This window comes from Melanostigma gelatinosum (genome assembly GCF_949748355.1).
Source record: "Melanostigma gelatinosum genome assembly, chromosome: 15".
Lineage (NCBI taxonomy): Eukaryota > Metazoa > Chordata > Actinopteri > Perciformes > Zoarcidae > Melanostigma > Melanostigma gelatinosum.
In genome coordinates, this window is record NC_136648.1 from 10,843,136 (window position 1) to 10,863,744 (window position 20,609).

At 43.3% G+C, this 20,609-nt stretch overlaps 1 protein-coding gene and 1 pseudogene across 2 annotated transcripts; one reads left to right on the top strand and one right to left on the bottom strand.

Annotated features, from left to right (window-relative positions):
- Nucleotides 1-1,941: 1,941 nt before the first annotated feature.
- Nucleotides 1,942-10,766, bottom strand: angptl1b (angiopoietin-like 1b). The gene is made up of 5 exons (XM_079284787.1): nucleotides 10,644-10,766; nucleotides 6,790-7,628; nucleotides 5,586-5,779; nucleotides 4,196-4,466; nucleotides 1,942-3,188 (listed from the first exon to the last, which is right to left on the bottom strand). Exons 2-5 carry the CDS (start codon nucleotides 7,589-7,591, stop codon nucleotides 3,001-3,003), a joined length of 1,455 nt encoding a protein of 484 aa, XP_079140913.1. The 5' UTR covers nucleotides 7,592-7,628; nucleotides 10,644-10,766; the 3' UTR covers nucleotides 1,942-3,000.
- Nucleotides 10,767-12,931: 2,165 nt separating this feature from the next.
- On the top strand, nucleotides 12,932-20,242 carry LOC306789786 (protein zyg-11 homolog; annotated as a pseudogene). Its single transcript has 14 exons — nucleotides 12,932-12,979; nucleotides 13,205-13,359; nucleotides 13,727-14,522; nucleotides 14,713-14,853; nucleotides 16,050-16,210; nucleotides 16,494-16,558; nucleotides 16,827-16,926; nucleotides 17,192-17,242; nucleotides 17,673-17,834; nucleotides 17,937-17,984; nucleotides 18,718-18,911; nucleotides 19,011-19,063; nucleotides 19,400-19,497; nucleotides 20,004-20,242. The product of its transcript is annotated as a protein zyg-11 homolog (transcript).
- The last annotated feature ends 367 nt before the right edge of the window (nucleotides 20,243-20,609 follow it).

Below are 20,609 nucleotides of genomic sequence, written 5' to 3' on the forward strand. Positions count from 1 at the left end.
GTGTGGTCCCCTCACCAGAGCCAAGGATGTCACCTTCCCTCCTCCAATGCCTGGCTGCGCAGGAGTTTGTTTTTTTGTGGGCCCATCATGCATTTCTATAACCTCGTGAGGCTGTTTAAAATGTAAGGGTTCAGTGTGTGTAGTGGGCAGAGTTATTGGAAGACTTCAGTTACAGCTCCTGTGGTGAAGCAGCGTCCCGTAACAGTCTCTGGGGTGGTTGTAGGCTTGACGTCTGAGAGGCACACTTGTGACAGGAAGGTGGACATGTCACCAGATGCTCAGATGGCTCGTTGTTCAATTAAACTCCTAGAAGAGAGTGTCTGAGTCTGCACTTGACCTTTTTTATAGCTCAAAGTTTAAAAAAACCACCAACCATTACCTCTAAAGCTCACTAATTAACACGTTTTATCTTGTTTGTTTAACCCTTACATAACAAGAACTGTAAAAATAAGCTTTGGTTTTAGGGGGTTTTATGGGTTGGACTATTAATTGGCAAAAGGTAACTGGGTTCAGTGACATATAGGTCTGTAAGTAACTGCTCGTAAATTCACAACTTGTCGTTTTTACATTTTATTTTCTGTACAAATAAGACAAGACAGCCATAACATGCATACATAGGGACTTTTAGAGGTGCTGGTAGGGTGATTTAAAAGAAAGAAACTTTGGGCAGAAGCAGGCTAGCTGGGTCTACTTTAGTCTTTATGCTAACATAAGCTTCCTGGCTATACCGTCAAACTTATATTCATGTTTACCGTTCAGACAGGAGAGTGGTGGGCCGACCAATCACCCAATTTTACTCTTGGCAAGAGAGAGAATCAGCCTATTTCCCCAACTATTCCTTTAAGTATACCGATCCAATCCTCGTGTACCCGTATAAGCAGATAATTCTCAGTCAAGTTCTTGGTCAAATAACGTATTTCCGAAAATGTCACTATTCTTTTGAAATAAAAAGTAACGACGATGAATGTAGCCCAAAAAACATTACCCTGAGAAAACAGAAATTTGATATACAGTATAGTCATGTAGCTCAGGTTGAGAGCCAGACTGATGAACTGATGACTTGCCCTTAGTCATCCACAGAATATGTCACCACTTGAAACGAGATGACTCGACCATGTATTCATCCGTCTCCTTGAGACATTTTCACGCCAACACAAAGCACAGAGCCACGCACATTTATTAGAACTCTTATTTCTGTTAAATGTTTACATTTCCTTAAAGTGTCTGCTGGCAAAACAGCAACATTTCGTCTGTGTGACTCACAACCACAAGAAAAGGAAGATTAGGACTTGGTTATAAATCAGCATGGCACATGAAAGGAGTTCCTTTAAATCCGAACGAACAAGGATGTCCTCTAAGCGATCCTAAATGTCTGTTGTGTACTATTTTTCTGCCAAGTATTGTGACTCAATGGTTTCAGCTTTCATTTTAACATAATGCCATTTTTATTGGACTCTTTTTTTACATGTTCATAAACATGTTTCCATGTCCAGCTGGGTTTGACCGGTCTCCTGGCTTTGTGTTCTGTTGCTTTATAAAAGTTTGTTGAAGAGATGGGTGTGAGGGACTTTGTGGTCTAAAGAAAAACAGACCAATATGAGGGTATATTTTCAGCTGAGAGACCAAAGACTGTAGGGTGTTGTTAAAAGCAGACCACAAGTTTAAAAAAAAAAACAGAACAAACCAGCTCCCCTCTCCCCTCGGATGGTTTCCCCAAAAGGATGCAGTTTTCCTTCCATACCGGTGATTAAAGAGAGCAGCCGTGACTTGTCAATGGAAGATATTTAACGAAAACATGCAGTTCAAGCACTTTTGTGTGGAAAGAATGTAAATTTCTGTGTATTTAGAGGAAGAGGGGGGGAAATAATTTGGAAATTTGGACCAGTTCCATCCCCGTTCGTCCCACTCCCCTCCCTCCTCCTTTCTTCATCCTGTCTAGCTTTCAGCAATGTGTTTCTCGTTGTCTGTCCCATTGCCTGTAACTCTCAACACGCTTGGTTGGCGTATTTTTTGTGCTTGAAAACTACTCAAAACAACACATTTCCATATTTTTCCCCCCCTCCAACAATGCCCGTTTCTCAGAGTCATACTGAAATTTAATCAACAGCCAAATGAGAAAAACATACAACAGCAATTTCCATTTGTGCAAGCACACTTTGAGAATGATTGTCATTTATACAGCGGAGGAAATTAGTTATATTTTCTATAGGATCGTTTACTGTTCCCTCGTGACACCTGGTCCTTTTCACTGTAATGCTAAGTTAATTGTACACATAAATTATCGTTTCTAGTCACAAAGTAGTTAACATACATAAAGTTCATTTTAAGTGCAGAGAGAGACTGTTTTTGTGTAATCAAATGTACATATGTCTTAAAACCACCTTCATTTCTCCAACTCCTTACAATGTTGGTCCTTTCAGATCTGGAAATAGATATGGAGTCTGAACAGATCAATATAGGTATTAACAAAATGCATTTTCCAGCTCATACCACAAGTTAAATACCACGTATGAGCATTTAACCCACACGTTTATCTTGGCGAGGTAGGAAGAGCTGCATTTAGATCCTGTTACGCTGAAGCTTATGAATGACATCAAAACCAGTGAAGCTCTGTTGGGATGTGGCGCCTCATCTCGACGGGGTGACCTAGTAATGAGGAAAACACTGCGGCCTCTTAATCAGATAGACAGCTTGCATAATTTCGCTGCAAATTGGCCTTAATTATCCCTTCAACATCATATGTATTTACTTTAAACAGTCATGTCCCCTAAATCCCTCTCTGTGTATCTATTATGCTGTAAAGAGAACAATGTTTCACGCAGAGTTCATGTCTGTAACAGGAGGCAGTTCAAGTCACTATGGTGGTTGATAATCTCCGTAGGTGTAGTTCTTCTGTCTAGGATCAACCAATTGCTGATGACATACAGTCATAGAATGAGGTTCAAGTTTGCCCCTGGCCTCCACAGTTACCCCTGGACCAGCCTGGCTTGCAGTATCTCCTCAGTCTATGGGCCTGATCAGCATACGGACAGACTTCATAGAGTAGAAGCCTCCGCCGTAGTCCGCCCAGAAGATCCCATCTTGGAATTTGCTGCGGTAAACGCCTCCGGTGTACCATACACCGTTAAGATTGGCTTGGCCGCAAGCGTTGTACCACCAGCCTCCTTTGTGGAAATGGGCACAGTTACCTGTTGTAGAGAGACAATGGTTATGATTAGCTGAAATGTGTTGTCTTCGGAAAAACATCTATTTCAGCAAGGTCTCACTCCCAGGGCCTTTACATTACATTACATTACTGTCATTTAGCAGACACTTTTATCCAAAGCAACTTACAATAAGTGTATTCAACATAGATATTCAAGAGAACTACTAGTCACCAGAAGTCATAAGTGCATCTCCTTTTTTAAACAAGCATCTAAGAGCATAAACCAGAGCAAAAGCACAGTGCAGAAACAAACTAATACGAATACAATAAGTGCTAAGTGGAAGGCTCAGGGTAGTACTTCTTGAAGAGCTGAGTTTTCAGCCTACGCCGAAAGATGGGCAGCGACTCTGCTGTCCTGACATCAGTGGGGAGTTCATTCCACCACTGTGGGGCCAGGACAGAAAAAAGCCGCGACCGGGTCGATCGGCCGCAGGGACCAGCAGAGCAAAGTCGGGGCGGGGGTGTAGGGCTTGACCATGGCCTGGAGATAGGAAGGAGCTGTTGGCCCCATTGACATTTGGGCAGTAGCCCACGGCGTCTTGATGCAGACCATAGACTGTATAAAATATGGAGACCAGAAGCGTTTTTGTACCAGGCTGTAAACGTGTATATTTCTGCTGTAAAGTCGGGCATTTTAACATGAGGGTTTATGGGGATTCACTCGCTTTTGGAGCCAGCTTCAAGTAGCCATTTGAAAGAACCTCCATTTTGGCACTTCGGCGTTGGCTTCATTTTTCAGCACTGGAGGTTGCCACCGTTTCTGGTTTTCACAATGTTTGCAAACGAAGAGAACTTGCGAACGCCGACATGCTCACAACAATAGATGGAAAAGTGTGAGAGGTGTTGCACGCAATTGCGGGAATGATGCCACATTCAATTGGTCTTCACGTAGGATACACATTTCAAGAATGTGATGGTGTCTGATTTTTCTTTACGTCAGTTTTGCTTTATAGGATGTGAAAACTTCAAAGGGCCCCCGTGTTTATCTACCTGAGAATGTATCCTTGTCTCGATCCAGAGTAGTGAACGGTTTGCCGTTGTGGCTGCTCAGGGAGTCCCCGGCGTTGCCCTGGTAGGTGCCCAGTCGCAGGCGGTAACCCTCACTCTCAGGCTCTAGATGGAAGCTGCTGTACTGAGCGTAGACCTTCTTGTCCATCCAGTCCTCCATCTCCACCAGCAACTTGTAGTCCTCCTGCCTCCCCAGGTTGTAGATGCCTTCCAGACCGAGCCAGTATTCCCCGTCTATGTTGCCAAAGCCGCTCTGCGTCAAAGGAAGATTAAAAGGAAGGTTAGAGGAAGATCACAGAAAATAATGAGCATTGTTTTTCATGTGGTAGCCTGAGGAGTTTAGAAACATGAGAATTGTTTGGGAACATAAAACCCCCTTGTGGACGAGGCTGTCGGATTGTTACAGAACAAATGAGAATTTTCTTTTTGATGACGTTCTGGTCTTGGTTCTGCACTTAAGACAAACTACAAAACTTCAAAAGGAAGATGTGGGGAAAGAATGCGCCCTTGTCTTTGAAATTCCTAAAAAAGACATGTTGTAGTGTTTATGCGGGAAAATAACCGTCCAACGTCAGAATGCTGGTTCATCGCTCAAACCCAGAAGAGCTCTTGGATCATGGTTAATGGCGAAACTGGCCTGGGCGCTCGTGTTGAATAACCGCGAGCAATCTACATCTGGCCACGTGCCTCCAGAACACTTCACTTGGTCGAGGAGTTTGAGGTTTGCGATTGTGGATTAGCCGGGTGAGCCAGCAGATGATGAATGATGTAGGGTTTCAGTGCAGGGTCTTCTCTCCGGTGCTGTGCGTGTGTACATGTGGTGGCTTTGTGGGAGAGCGCAGAAGGAAACTAATGTTGGAGAGAGCAATTCAGCTTCCAGTTACACATAAACAAGCCTGGCCGGGCTGAATGGAACACTGGATCGCCGAGGCTGGCAGCAGCGATATACTCCATGTCATTCTCACAGGGCTTTGATGAGAGAGTCTATACGGTGTGGTGTAGTGAGCCAAGCAGCCACCCATCCAGGAAGGCACCATAGGAGAAGCGGTTTTGGAAAGAAACGCCTGCATATTGAGCTGTGGAACATACCTTCCTTGTGGGTTATCTAATGTTTCATAATGGGAATCTCAAACCATATGACCTCGGACAAATAGCGCTGCTGACGGGGCATTATATATTATATGGTTTACATTATATTTTACAAGAAGTGAAAACACAAGGATTCTGGCCCAGGAAATAGTCCCAATGAACCCCTAGACGGGTCATATAACGGCACTCCCGTCGTCTCTGGATGACCCAAATATTCAGGTTGGCTCCGGAGGTGAGAGAAAAATAAGAAAAACAGGGCGGGGGAAGGGTCATATGTCATCACCTTGTAGCTGTCCCAGTTCCTGAAGAAGTTAACAGAGCCGTCTCTCCTGCTCTGGATTACGGTCCAGCCCCCGTTGTCTATATCCTGTTCACACCAGGCCTGGACGGGCCTCTCTGCTTCGTCTGGTCTGATCAGGTACATGCCGCTGGTGATGTGGCCCGCTTCCTGCGCCGCGAGACAGTCTCTGAACGGGCCTGAAGGACAAGATCAAGAGAGGGAGGCAGGTGGTAATACAGACAGGGAAGTGTGTGACATGAGTTTACATGATGATGAGGAGGCAATGAAGTCAATGTCTGACAGAGCAATACAATATATATATATATATATATATATATATATATATATATATATATATATATATATATATATATACACACATATATATATATCCTCCCAGAACAGCAGATGTGAGTGGGGCAAATAAAGTCAATTTAACAAGAAATGACTTGCTTTTATTTGAGTTGAAATAAAAAAAATGAAAATATGCATCTTGTTAACATAGCGTTTAGAAACTGATGTATGCCTTTTCTTTCAAGGTAATTCAACATTCTCGTTGGAAAATTTTAAATCAAAAGCACATGTAGCAGTGAGTCTCCTGGCTAATAATGAAATAATAACCTAAAAGGTATAGTGCATTCACTTCATGAAGTAGACCAGAAGTGCCTCTACTTTGTAGTTTGCAGGAGCCTATCATGCCAGCCTGGGATTTGTCTACATCTCACATGCAATGGAACAGTCTTTTAAGGGACCATTTTCATACACAGCTGCACTGAAATCCTACACACTTTATTATTCTTGGGCGAAGGGAATCTAAATGAGTCAGGAATTTCTGTTGAGCAAAATCGCACTGGTTAGGTCTTTCTTTGCTTTGCTTTGCGTCCCCTGCCTCAGTTGAGACATTACAACATTTTTATTTCCATTCAGGTTTGTGTTCTTTCTGTTGAGCGGGAAGCAGAGCTCCAGCTGAATCTGCAAATCTTTAACCTTTAAAAATAAGGCCAACGGCTCACCTGCAGCTGTATTTAAACACTGATTATTATTTTGTTATGGTTGGTGCGCAAACTCATGACAGATTATACATTTTACCAAGACTTGTTTTGAATTTTTGTGACTGAATGAATGAATAAATTAACACAAATTAATGAATAAATTAATACAAATGAATGGATGGATGAATGGATCCCCCACTAACTCATCCCCTCACCTTCAGCGCTGAAGTTTCTATGTGGAGGTTTCTGATCTTCCAAGGTGCCACTTGTGGGTGACGACCCTGAGCGAGAGCCCCTTTCCCGGGCAAACACTCGGGTGTTGTCCCTCTGGATCTCATTGGTGAAACGTGGCACATTAACAGGAATGTTCTCGGGCACCACCTGCACAAGTGGAGGTCCCAAAGGTGGCTGGTCATGCCTGCGGCTGTACACCTGCATACAACGCTCCTCCAGGGCTCCAATCAGCACTGACTGGTTGTTCACTACTGCAGACAGGGCTGCGTATTTGGCCTCCAGTTCCCTGTACCTGGATCCCAGGCGCAGTGACTCGGCGGTGGCGTTGAGGATGCGCGTCTCCAGCTGCGCCAGCTCCAGTGAGTTGTCTCTCTTCCTGATGATCTCGTGCAGCAGTTGCATGTAGAGCTGCGTCACTCTAGAGTTCATGTTCCTGCTCTCTTTCCTCAACAGCTTCATCTCCTTCACCAAGTTGCCATCCACATCCACCACCAGCTTCAGGGTCTCCATCTCCCTACGCTGCTTCGACAGAAGGTCGCGCACCGAAGCCACATCCAGGCGGGTCACTCTGTCCTTGTCGTTTGAATAACCGCGGGCGGCACAGATGGGTCCTGTGATCTTCTGCTCAGGGACCAGGAAGGTGTAGGAGCACTTCTGGCTTTCTCCATTGGCCTCTGGGGCCCTTCGTATCCTGGAGAGGATGGGGTGCTTTGTGAGGGCTTTGCTGTTGCCCCAGAAAGACAGACAAAACAGAATAAATATGCTCCATGTTCCGGGTCCCATGGTTCCTCCTCTCGCTATCAACAAACAAGCTAAAGACCTATAAAAAAGGAAAGAGAAGTGCAGCACATTTTACATCTGGACAAGTTGGTGTTATTCTATATTACACTTATTGTCAATGAATTTAAAAAAGACCAAAACTAACAATGTGTCCAATTTCTCAACTTTCCCACGCTATCTTTCGCCCCAAAGCCATTGGTTCCTACTGAAGACGTGAATCTTTAAAACATTTTTAGCCTTGCTAGCAGGAAGGAAATGTCGCTCTGTCGGTTAGTCGGTCCACCATATTTGTGAAATATGTCAAATTCCAATTTGGTGCACACATTCATGTTCCCCTGAGAATGAGTCACTTTGGTGCTTGATTTTGGCGACATCAGGTCAAAATTTGGTTTATAGCTGAATACTCGCTACTTGCTAAGACTTGCACACTTTTGGTAGTTTTTGGACAACAGTGGAGGTATGGCACAGGATAATGCTGTAACCATTCATTAGACGTATTCTTTACAAAGTTTCCTTTTTGTCACAGCTCATTTTCTTTTTTTGTACAATTTCCTCTACCAGATGTTTCCCTTTCTCCTTTAATCCAATATAACAACTGTGCATCTGTTTGCATGATACAAGAGAGAGCTTCCATTCAAGACTCAGCACAAGCATCTTGCTTCATCATGAAGTAAGTGAGCATTAAAGCAGTAAAGTCAACGGTTTCACATATCAACAGACAGTCCAGCCGCTGGTAGATTTCCCCTCACACGTGTGCAGGAGTAAAAGCAGTGCCTCCCATCCGCCACAAATCTGTTACCGCAAGTCTGATTTTCAATACAATCCCTCATGGGTTCTCTTTCATTACGGTCCTCACCACATCTGTATCAGGTGTCTGGGTGTGGGCAACTGCTAAGATCTGTTTTTCATATTTCTGTAGATCTCCTGCTCAGAGCTTCTATGAAGCTCTCTTATATCCTTTCAGTGTACCTGCACTGACTCGTGTGGAGAATTGCCACAAATAAAACCTCTGTCTGACAAATGATTTGACTGAAAATGAAAATATTTGATAGAAAATTGTATTAATGTGGCCATGGTGACATTGAATATATCACTTTAATGGGATAGTATGAGCTGCCAGGATTCATGGAGGTGTAGAAATGTGTATGTCAGTAATGAGTAAAATGCTAAAAGTCAACAGGTGGTCATCATTGGGCCTCACTGGCTCATTTTAACTTCTGCCATTTCTGCCTGGCTGGCCCAAAGAGAAATATTTGAATGTGATGAGGAATAAAATAAATATATATTCAAGGAGCAGCAGGGATACCTGATTTATGAGTAAAGTTTTCTGGAATCTATTTCTGGAAGGAAAACTTGCGTTTTGAGCTTATTGGTTTCGACAGCACAACTAATGGAGCAGTGGTGAACGATCCCTTGCTCCATATTCCCGCTTGGCTCTGGAAGTGGAGCTAATGGTGAGCAAACTTCAGGCTGATACAGGTCCAAATCCAACCAGAAGGTGGAGTCTGGTGAATATGACCAAGAGGGTTGAGAAACCTTCATGATATGAACCTCTTCCTATCAGAGCTCATCGAAACAAAACTGCTGAGGATTTTAACAGATGCCAAATAAACAGGATTAAATGAGTCCAAGACAGAGACAGCAGGGGCTTTGAATCATTTCTGTGGTCTCCTCTTGATGTTTAGTTGCACTGAAGAGGCCAGACCACAGTTAATGGGACAGATCCCAGAGCTCCCAGAGCATTACCTAAGCTCAAACCGCCGCTGTAGCAGAATAGTACTATTTTTATCATTGTGGTGGGTAAAAAATGCATCAAGAGAATATATAAGTGTTTTCATAAAGCACAATGACTTATTCACAGACGAAAAGTGTGTCAGCCAACATTAAGTTTTAATAGCGCAAAATTTCAGCAGTAAAAGAAAATGCCTGCAGCCCATAACACAATGGAAGAAGCTGCAGTATTTGTCATAGATTATAAACCATCTGAGGGCAAAGGAAAAGGCACTTTAAGGAAAACGGGCCATGTGTCAGAGCTCAGAAACACCTTGGCACTGTGAGTCAGTGATTATTACCCGAGGGAGTTCTTTTCCCTGTCTTTCCATAATCACGGGTCATCCCCTTCAATAGCTCGGTCTCAGCAATTGGCCCGTCTGCACGTCTCCAACCCCACAATTTGAATCTCACAGGCCCCGGCCTGACAGGAGTGACAGTGTTTACACAGAGGCTCCTCAGCCAGAGGTTTGAATCTCATCGGCAGTTATAACCACCAGGTTTCTCTCCGTCGTTCACACCCTGCTGGTCTTCATCAAGTCAACCGCAGCAGCCGTGTTTCTTTTATTGATTTAGTAAAATGGTATTTTCTGCTACTCCTCGCTGAGAGCCAGACCTGACCTGATTAATGCAGTCCTTGCAACCAGACAGGTCAAACTTAGTGGTGGCTGGTTTTCCCAGGAGAGTTGGTACCACTGAGTCCGACTCGTAAAGAGCCTCTATTCTGCTACATTGAAACCCTCAAAAAGCCCTGGGAACGCCACACTTGCATCGGCCTAATGTGTCTCCAACTTTATTTCAACATACAGCATGTATGAATTGCACATCGGAAAGTAAAGTTTTTCCAGTTTAACTTTGTTGTGGCTTTTGCTCCTGGCCATCAGATTTTACGGACTGCGCCAATTAGCCCACAAGTTATTCTGATGGTGCCACTAATCACTTTCGTCTGCTGAGGGGACGACATGATGCATGAGCTTTGTACTGTATATGATCACGCCGTTTACACATGTACATATGGAATTTTAAAAACAAATAAATTACTTGAAAATGCTCAAATAGTTTCTTTAATGTCAGCATTTCAGTCACTACATATTTCTTTATAAGAGTCATGGATGTCTAGATTACTCCTTCCATTTAATGTCTATCTAGCTTCATTGCTCCACATTAACTTTAATTTGATCTGTAATTGCGTTTTTTATTTTCAGCCGTTTCCCAACTTTTCCCAAAACACAGGTTAATCTCATAATAAGCTTGATCACAGAAACGAAAAAAATGAAACTCTTACCTGTGTCAGTGAGTTCAGTCAGCAGCCCAGGAGGTGCAGGTAAGACCCGGCTTGGTGTCTCAGTTGTGTTTCCTATGCAGAGTCATGCTCTCCATTGTCCTCCTCTCACTCTCAGTCTCCTTCTGCCTTTGCTCTCATTGAGAGTGAAGGCCTGCATACAGCTATGGCACAAGCAAACACTGTCCACTAGGAGAACAGTAGAGGGTGGTCCACACAGAAAGAGGGAGGCTGATGGTGTGATTTTCTCTGTAGTTTGAGCAGAGGGGAGGCTTGGCTCTGCCCTCTTCCTCTGATGAAAGAAAAGACTCCTCCTAATATAAAATTCTGCCACAAATGAAAAACTAAGTGATGAACCAGATTGGCTACGATTCGGCAAAATCTGTCTAGCTGTCATCATGTCGGTCTCATATGGTCTTCTTTACAGTGTTTTCTATATCGTCTCTCACACACACTATTTGTCTGCCAGGCTTGTAGAAGTTGATGACATTCACATACACTTTTTCTTTCTTTAACACACACGCACGTACGCTTCATTCACAGTTTCTCATCCTCCTCGCAAAGGCTGTTTCCCATCAGCTCTAATTCTGGCGATCCAGTAGCTTTTGAATTTCAAATAAAGAGCTCTGTTTTGGATGAGCATCTGTTTACTTGGGGTGTCTCTTGTGACAATGCAAGAGCTTTTGGCAGCTGCGTTTATTTGGTTATGAGGACAATAAGCAGAGGGCTTTGCAGACAAAAAAAAGAACGGCCCTCAGCTACATGTTTTGGATCGAGGAGGAAGCACGGGCTTTGAAGCATGGGGATTCTCTGCGTGGGGAGACATACTTTAGCATGTGGGAGGACACATTTGATCATGAGCAACTGAGGCAGGACATTCACAAAGGTGTGTGTGAATCTATGAGAGCATGTGTTTGCTTATGCGTGATTGAGAGCATGTGTTGGCAGTCGTTTGTATACAATAGGGGTCGTCCAATTTAAATAAATCATATATTGAAGAACATGTGTTTGGAGGAAGCGGTTACTGAGAAGAAGCAAAAAAATACATTTTGGGCTAATTCAACCCATGCCTGGAAATCTAACAGTATATGCATCATATTTAACAAGCCCCACTATTGTGTAGTCTAGATCAGTGTTTCACAATCTGGGGCTCACAGGATATACCTGAGGGGTCCCAAGTGAAGTAAAAGGATATGAAAGAAAAATCTCTTTGGGGGAACTGCTCATAATTCATGTAAACTTAAGGGATACGAGAAAAATGTGCTAATTTTTTAAAAACTTCTTATAAACAGGACTTGTTTGTCAATTGTTTGCCCAATGTCACATTGGACAGATACTTCAGTAAGGTCCTTTTCCACTTAATAATGTAAGTGTATTCAGATGAGGAGTCCCTTTTTCTGGCCCTTAGAAAGTAAGTTTACATCCCTGCTGATAGTTTGTTTGTACAACATGTGAGTTTGGGCCTTTGTATTAAGGAATTCATTGTTTAGCATGGACAATTCACATGTCTCTATAAGTAAGCTGCCACATTGGTTAAAATCCAGCTCTCTCTGTGAGCCCCTCCTTGTGGCTAAAAAAGTTTATTACCACCTCCATCATCATAGCTGTTGCATGTTCAATCTGAAATGGAAGTACTGTATGCAGTGGTGGAAGACGTAGGATTCAGATCATTTACTTAGTAAAAGGTATCGATGACACACTGTGTAAATACTCCAATACAAGTAAAAGTGCTGCCATCAAAACCACACTTAAGTGATTGTATGAAAGTATAATCAGCAAAATGTACTTACAGTATCAAAGTAAAAAGTACTTGTTATGTAGAAAATGCTCCCTGTCATTGTTTTACTACAATAACAATTAAAAATCGTCAAATGTGGAGATGCATCGTTTTCACTGGACAGGAAGGGTATGAAAAATTATAATCTAAAAAGTAAATTGTCATAAAGCTGTCAGACAAATGTAGTGGAGTAGTGAACAACATTTGCCTCTGAGATGCAAGTTAGTGGAGTAAAAGTATTATAAAGTTGCACAAAATGTAAATACTCAAGTAATTAGGCTACAAGTAACATGAACTTGTACTTAAAGTAAATGTACTTTGACATCGACATTCTCCCAATGTCTGTATGAATGCGAAAGGAAGTAAACTGCAGCGGATACAATAGATGGTTAAAAGTCGAGTAAATAGGGATTAAAACTAAAGAGCTTTAGCATAAACAAACAACCATACCTTCGAACGAGCCCTCGATGAAATCTTGTGTTAATTTCCCTGACGACCGTTTGTTTTTCCAAGTATGGTTCGAGGAAGACGAGACAACCGTCAGTGCATGTCCTTCACAAATGTACTTAATGTGCACAAACAGTAACCTCTAAAGCATATTATGATAGATCATTTACACCCTGGTCAAGATTAATAGCACAGCCAAATTGATTTCCAATATACAATGTAGTGTTTGTTTCAGTAATATGTCTGAATTAACCCTTTAAGGTCACTGAACTTGTGTTTACGCCTACAGTATGATTACCCGGTAGTATGACTCTTACAGATATCTGCTGATGTGTTGCAGGACGCTCTGTACCACCTCTGCTTGGCTCAGGTGTGCCGCAGCCTGGACGCTCTGTGCAGCAGGAGAGCAGACGGCTCCATGTGCCTCAGCTGGGCCCCAATTTTTCCACAGGAGATGGCAGACCAGTTACTGCTTAAGATGGAGGCTAAAGGGAGGTCAGGAGGACAGAAAGAAAGGCCCCTACATCAATATCACCAACTGAGAGCCACTGCAGCTGCCAAGGGATGGCAGCTCTGTGGCAAGTTAGTAGAAAAGGGAGCAATGATCTCACACCATGACAAATGTGTCTTACTTATGAACTTCAGTGAGTTATAATTCTTCATGCACAAAACTTATTGTACAAACAATGTCAGGAGAGAATTATCCTCAACTTACCCCTTCATATGCATGATGATTAGTTCCGTGTAAACTACTATGGCAGGCTGAAATACTGCAAAAAGTATTTTCCATAAACATCATTGAGGCTTTACTGATGCTATTTTTCCTACAACATTCCTTCGTTTTCTTCTCTCTACAAGGGATACTCAATGACACAACCGTTGGGATTTTCCAAAACTGCAAAGCGCTCCGCCTGCGCCGAGCCTCCATCCGATGCTGTCCAGTGTCTGCAGAAGCTTTCCGCCTGGCCCTCTGCCCACACCGGCTCCAGGAACTAGACGCCTCCTGGGTTCCTGGCGGCCTCACTGGGGCAAACATCATCTCGGGCCTGGCCTCCAACCCCGAGGGCAGATCCAGCGTACAGAGGTTGTCCCTAACTGGGCTACATGTCGACTTGGAGTCCCTGGTGGAGGATGGAGGGACCCGTGTTGGATTTAGCTCCCTGCAGGGCTTACGAACGCTCAACCTTGCCAACACAGACCTGACTGATGCCGTTCTCGAGGATATCTGCACTCTCCCTCGGCTGGAGAGCCTGGACATCTCCTGCAGTGCCGTCTCACAGCTTACCGCGCCCCTAGATTGCAAAAACACGCTGAGATCTTTGATCACCCACCGGCTGCGGCAGCTGGATATGACGCCTGCCAGGTTGCTGTTTGTCCTCAGCCAACTTCACGCTGTCAGGCATTTAGACTTTTCAGAGGACCATTTTGCTGTGGATGACTGTGACAGGAGAGACGGGGATGAGACCGTGCGGCAGCTTTTGGAAGGGAGTCCACATATCCTCCCTTCCCTTGTTTCTCTAGATATCTCTGGACGGAAGAGAATCACTGAAGCAGCAGTCAGAGCGTTTGTGGAGGCCAGAGGTGGACTGGTCTTCTTGGGCCTGCTAGCCACCGGTGCCAGCTCCTGTGACATCCTGTCTTCAAAGAAAAACCTAAAAGTAAGGCGCGAGCATCGGGTACAGAGTCGACATACTATGAGATGTCGGAGAATGTTCTGGGCAGACACATGTCGACTCTCGCAGACGTTTCTCATTTGTCTTTGACTTGAGGCTCAGTTTGTTTGTGTACGGAAAATGCGGCATTTCCCGTCTCTCTCTCCGACGATGCTGATCTTCTGTGTATGTTCAGGTAACTGGAGAGGCTAATGAGAACCAGGTGTGCGAGGCCCTGAGGAGGTACAGAGACCGTGAGTGTTTCATCCGAGAGGCCCTCGTCCAGCGCTACAACCTAACCACTGACATTGACAAACCCCGGCCAGATATGCTAGAGGTACTATCACAGCTTTGTGTTTGAACAAAAGCTTTAAAGCATAGCTTTACTTGTTACAGCGCAGGTCTTGTTATGGTCTTTTGGACATAATTTGTATGGATTGTGATTACATTGTTCTCTCAAAGTAATTGCTAAAACATCCATAATTCAGAAAAGATTATCGAAGCCACTTTATTTCAAGTTCACTAATATATCCCCCTCATTGCAGGAAAACTGGGCACGCAAAAATATGTCAGACTGTAAACTGTGATTGATGTTTGAAAAACATTTGGGTAATAATTTTGCTGCTCACCTTCGTAAATTAGGTTGACCAGGGGGATCGTTGAACCTGAATGATGCCGCTCCTTACCCCCACAACGATTTTTTTAGGGTATGAATGATGGCCAACACAACGGTAATAGGACCCAGGTTGTAAGAAACAATGAATTATACTTAAATAATTGCCTTGTATGGTACCGTATAATGTTTTATTCTAGTGTTGCACAATATCTCCACTTACTCTGTGCAGGATGGGATGCTGCTGTTCACTCGTTACTCATTTATTTAAAAAGGGAAATGTCAGAGATCAAGATTTCCTGGCAAGAAGACCTTTCCAAAAAAACAAACATACAGTGTAAGCGCGGTAATTCACAACATTTTATTCATAAAAATAATACATTTCAAGTAGCACCTAAAAATCAGGTAAGGCTTGCACAATCAATGTTGGTTTTATCAAAATAGAATACATGTACCATGCATCACTATACAATACATTTAATAGATAGTCAGTTATATAGGGCAGCCCTATATAAGTGTGGACTGGTCTGCAGAAGCTTTCCGCCTGGCCAAATATATAGAGACTCTGATCAAGCCAGGCTCCTCCCACTACCTGCTTCATCTCAGACAGCTGACAAATCAATCAATTTAAAAGTGTTTGCAACACATCCGCTTTGTAAACAGCCTAGCATTCATCTTCAAGCTTAGTTTGAGCAAGCTGTACACAGCTAAAGTTAAAATGTCCTCTGACCCGACATTATAATTACTGTATTTAGTCGAGAGAGGGAAAGAGGAGGAAAAGAGGCTGTTTCTAGCAGAGCCTTACAGATAAATGGTACAATGGAATCTCACAGCTGTCCCATCACTGTCTCTACTGACAGGAAGTTGCTTCTTATTCTGAAGCACATGTGCTTTTGAAATAAACCTCTTGCTTGCTGTAGCTGGTGCTGAGTGGGATGCAGAGCCACCCCACCTCCCTGCACGTCCACCTGATGGCCACAGCGTGTGTGTTCAACCTGACCGCTCAGGACCTGGCAGCCTGATCAGCTCCACTGTCACCCAGCTGCTGTACGCCATGAAGACCTACCCCAACCACCAACAGGTCAGGGGACAGTGCTCAGTGTTTCCCATAACAGATCCACAACGGTGTGAGATATGATGAAGTTACACAACAGCAAAATGTGGCACAGAGTGGCTGTTGCTACCAGCTGGCGTGTCATTCATCCAATTCTGACCTAATATTTGCTGCATTTGGGTACCACGCCCATTTTTCCACCGTCAGACAGTATTTGTAGTTACTTCACATAACCATAGACACACATAACATACATATCTTTTTTTAAAACCATGGTTCTTCAATTGGTAAACTGTTTCCATCTCTGCAGGTGCAACATAACTGTCTGATGGCGCTCTGCAGTGACTACATCCTTCAGGATGTCCCATTTGACAAGTTGGTTATTTTCTCACAGTTATAATATATGATGTACTGGTTCACAGTAGCCAACATAATCAGTGCACTCCTAGAACAGCACCGCAGTGTTTCTCCACCAAATTGTGATCCAGCTAAAAATATATTTTCTCTTGAAACGTTTGTGCCAAAAGAAATAGTTCCTCCAGATGCAACAGTGCAGACCTGAACTACCAAGGCTTCTCTGTGCATCACTGGTGTATTTGTGCAATACTGTGTTGCTTATATCCATAATGTGATCATGGTTTAGGTATTTAGCAGCCACGCTGGTGATTAACTGGCTGCGCAGTCACGAGGATCCTACCCTTCAGAGGATGGCTGTGGCTGTCATCTCCATTCTGGTGGCCAAGGTCAAGACACTGCTCACTTGCTGTGCATTAGTCTGCAAAAGGAAAATAGTATGGCAACCGTTAGTCCCACCTGTTAAGAGCCCCGTGTGTCCGTCACCTCCTGTACCTCTGTGACAACATAGTTTCAACAACAGTCAGGTTTATGCTTTCATTTAGTCCCGTTACAGTTTTCCCTGTGTGTTTTAAGTATTCAATTTGCTCTAGTTTGACATTTGGGACAATATGTAGAATTCAAAGAAGCACTCTTCTCTTATTATGTTCGCAGTTGTCCACAGAGGAGACCGCTCAGCTCGGCCAGGACGTCTTCATCATCAAGGTACAGTAACACTTTCAGGGTATTTAGATTCAGACTTACACAACGGCTTAGCACTAGATATGCACGCGTGCATTTCTAGTTCTCTCTCGGTCTTCCTCAGCCTCTGAATTTTCCATTACCTACCCTGCATATACACTCATTGTGTCACTGTCAACTCGTTGCTCCATGCACTCGTCCTTCACGGTTTACAGTTACTTCATTATTCAATTACACCCCTCTATATTTCTTTGTTTGTGCAATCAAGCTTCTCTCTAAACGTCAGTTGTTTTGCTTATTGCACAGCACATTGTAACAGCTGAAGTTAATATTTTCCTGTATATCTACAAATTAAAATAAACCATTTTTCATTTTTGGCTGTTACATGTCTCCTCGTCCCTCTCCATCATTCCCCTCTCTCATGTTTCCGCCACTCATTTACTCCATCTCACAGCAGCTGCTGGCTATTGTGCAGCAGAAAGCCATGGTGGGAGTGGTGGACTCCACTTTGAAATTTGCCCTGAGTGCTCTGTGGATCCTGACGGATGAGATGCCCACTGCTGCTCGCAATTTCATCGAGTGCCAGGGCCTGGAGCTGTACGAGGAGGTTCTTGAGGTAGAAGAGCCCCAGAAATACACCGAGACACATTAATACAGAGATGCACCCCCAGCCACACACACGAACATCGTCTCATGCCGTTCCTTTTTTATGTTGCAGTCCTACTACACTGAACCTTCCATTCAGCAGAAAGTTCTTGGCCTTCTGGTGGGTTCAGTATGTCTTTGTGTGCCGTTATTAGTCCAGATTGTTTTTTTCCATGTGTGCCACAGTCCTTGTTTTTATAGCTTGTTTAAACTAAAAAGTGATTTAATTGTTTAAAGTTAATGCTTATTTTCTTTTTGCAATGATTCCCAAATCACATATTGCCCCCAAATATTTGACCCATGGGAAAGAAATAAAATCCATCTGTAGGCAATCTAACATATTATTGTTGTCATCAATGTGCAAACTACCCAGTGGTAACCGGGGGTGTCCCCCCTAACTAGTGCTGCAGAGTTATGCTGTAGTCTTATAGACTCAATTTGCAAGATTTCATGAACGTAAGCCAAGACAATCAACTATATAAGCGCTTTGCACACATTACCAAGGCTAATATCATTAACAATAAGGCCTCTCACACAACCACGACCTGCAACATATTCCATAAAACACACTCTCCTCTTTCTCTAGAACCAGACACGCTTGTTGCTGTACAACTTCTCACCCAACACATGAATAAATTAAGTTTGAATTCGGAATACGGCTGGACAAAGTGAGCCTTTGAAAAGATATTTTTAGCGACAATTGCCAGAGACGACATTTAAAAAAAAAGAAGATTTTTGCAGAAAACCCCAACATGTTGTCGTTGAGACTTTCAGGGGGTTTAAAGTGTCAATTAGGGGTCTCGGACCCCGAGACCGCTCGTATTACTGCTATTATTTGTCTCCCTGTGTTGCAGAACAACATAGCAGAGGTGGAGGTGCTACAGGTGGAGCTTATGGCGGAGGACCTGTTGGAGCACATCCTCAGCCTGCTGCAGGACAACCAGGTGGAGCAGCGGGTCCGTTACTTTGCAGGGGGGACTCTGGCACAGCTCGCCTCCAGACCAGAGGCCTGGACGACGAGCTCCGCAGCACCATACTGAAGCAGCTGGTGTGTGTGAGAGGCAAAAAGTTTTGGATGCTGATCTGCATTTAAAACAGAGTCAAATCCACCTTTGGCTGTTTTCGAAGTGTCTTTCTTTCTTTGCAGCATGCATCCATAATGACATGGACCCAACTCGAGAAAGAAATGGTCTCTTATAGGTGAGAGAAACTCAAACTGGACAAAATAGAAAGCATTGTAGAAGTAGCATAGCTTTTAATGCATTAAGCCATTTTGGTTATCAACCTCAGACATACAGAATACTACCAGCAGTGCCGGAGAAAGTCCAGACAATCACAAGAACGAATTCTAAAAATGTATTAAATTATTTTCTGCGAGTGGAAACTTACACTCCCTTGGTGTTTGATGCGAAAGAAAGAAATGTCAGGTTCATTTACTAAACCTACACCCCCCCCCCCAAAAAAACAATGCTCAGAATTACTCAAAGTTCAATATTTTTACTCCGAGTGTACCATCTCCTTGTTTCCACATTTCAGATCGTTCCGTCCATTTTGCTCTCTGCTTCAGACTTGGCAGTCCTCGGGAGTGCAGCCGTGGGCAGTCTGGGCAATACATCTGGTCTGCATTCAAAACGGTAAGAAGCGTGACAGACTACTGATATTAGGGGGTGGGAGCACATGGGTGGTTTTATAGGAGTCAGCATATTTAAACAGAACTGCTCATGTATGACAGTACAGCATGTCAGCGTCAATGATTAGTTGACGAATCAATAAGTCAGTCTACAGACAATGTATCAAACTATTTCTGTACAAAAAATGCTAAAGTGAATAGTTGAAAGAAGTCTCCTCGGACTTCGAGAAACTGGGATGGACATTGTTCAATCCTTCTAAAGTTTTAGAGTAAACTAGAAAATAATCTGTAGATTAATAAACAAAAATAATCATTGGTTGCCGCCCTCTACATATCGATGTAAAATAGAGCTGATTGTCACTTTCATCAGTACATTTGTCACAATAAATACACCTTGTAAAATAGACTCATACAGACTTCTCCAGTGTATTAATGATCAAGTTATGGTAGACCATCACTGTAAGCTTCAATTTCCCTCATGTTCTTAACGCGTCTCGTCATCTTCTACAGCGTCACATTACAGCAGCATGATGGAGAAGGACGGCGTGACTGAACTTGTGAGGGTTTTGGCTGCACATCCCGACACGCACAGCGACGTTAAAGGACTGTCGGACAGCATCTTGCGTGTGGTCGAGAAACACCAGAGTCACTCAGGGTCCATCAACAAACAGATGGAGCCTCAAATGCTTGACTGCTGTACAATCTCTGGTTATAAAAAGTTCTTTCAGGAGGTACCTTTACACTGTTGATGAATCCTTAAGCAAAAATGTTTACAGACAGGATATAAAGTCCTAATATTTGATCTATTCTGAGGTCAAATTGCTGTTTAGCATGAAAACGTTTGACTGTAAAAAAAAAAATGTTCTAAATGAACTGAAGTTGGAGACTAAAGCTTGTGTCGTAAATCATGCATGTAACAAACACTAGTCACGAGAGGGTACTTTGGTACTGTAGCTTCAGGGCTGTTTTGGTCTTAAGATCCTTTTATGTAAAATATTCAATCAGACGTTTAAATTCAAGATAATACACAAGTAGCAATATACCAAAGCAACCTGAATCTGCTGGGTTTACCTTTTCTGTGCCGAGGGAAGTTTTCTCGCTCTCTCCTCCCTGGTA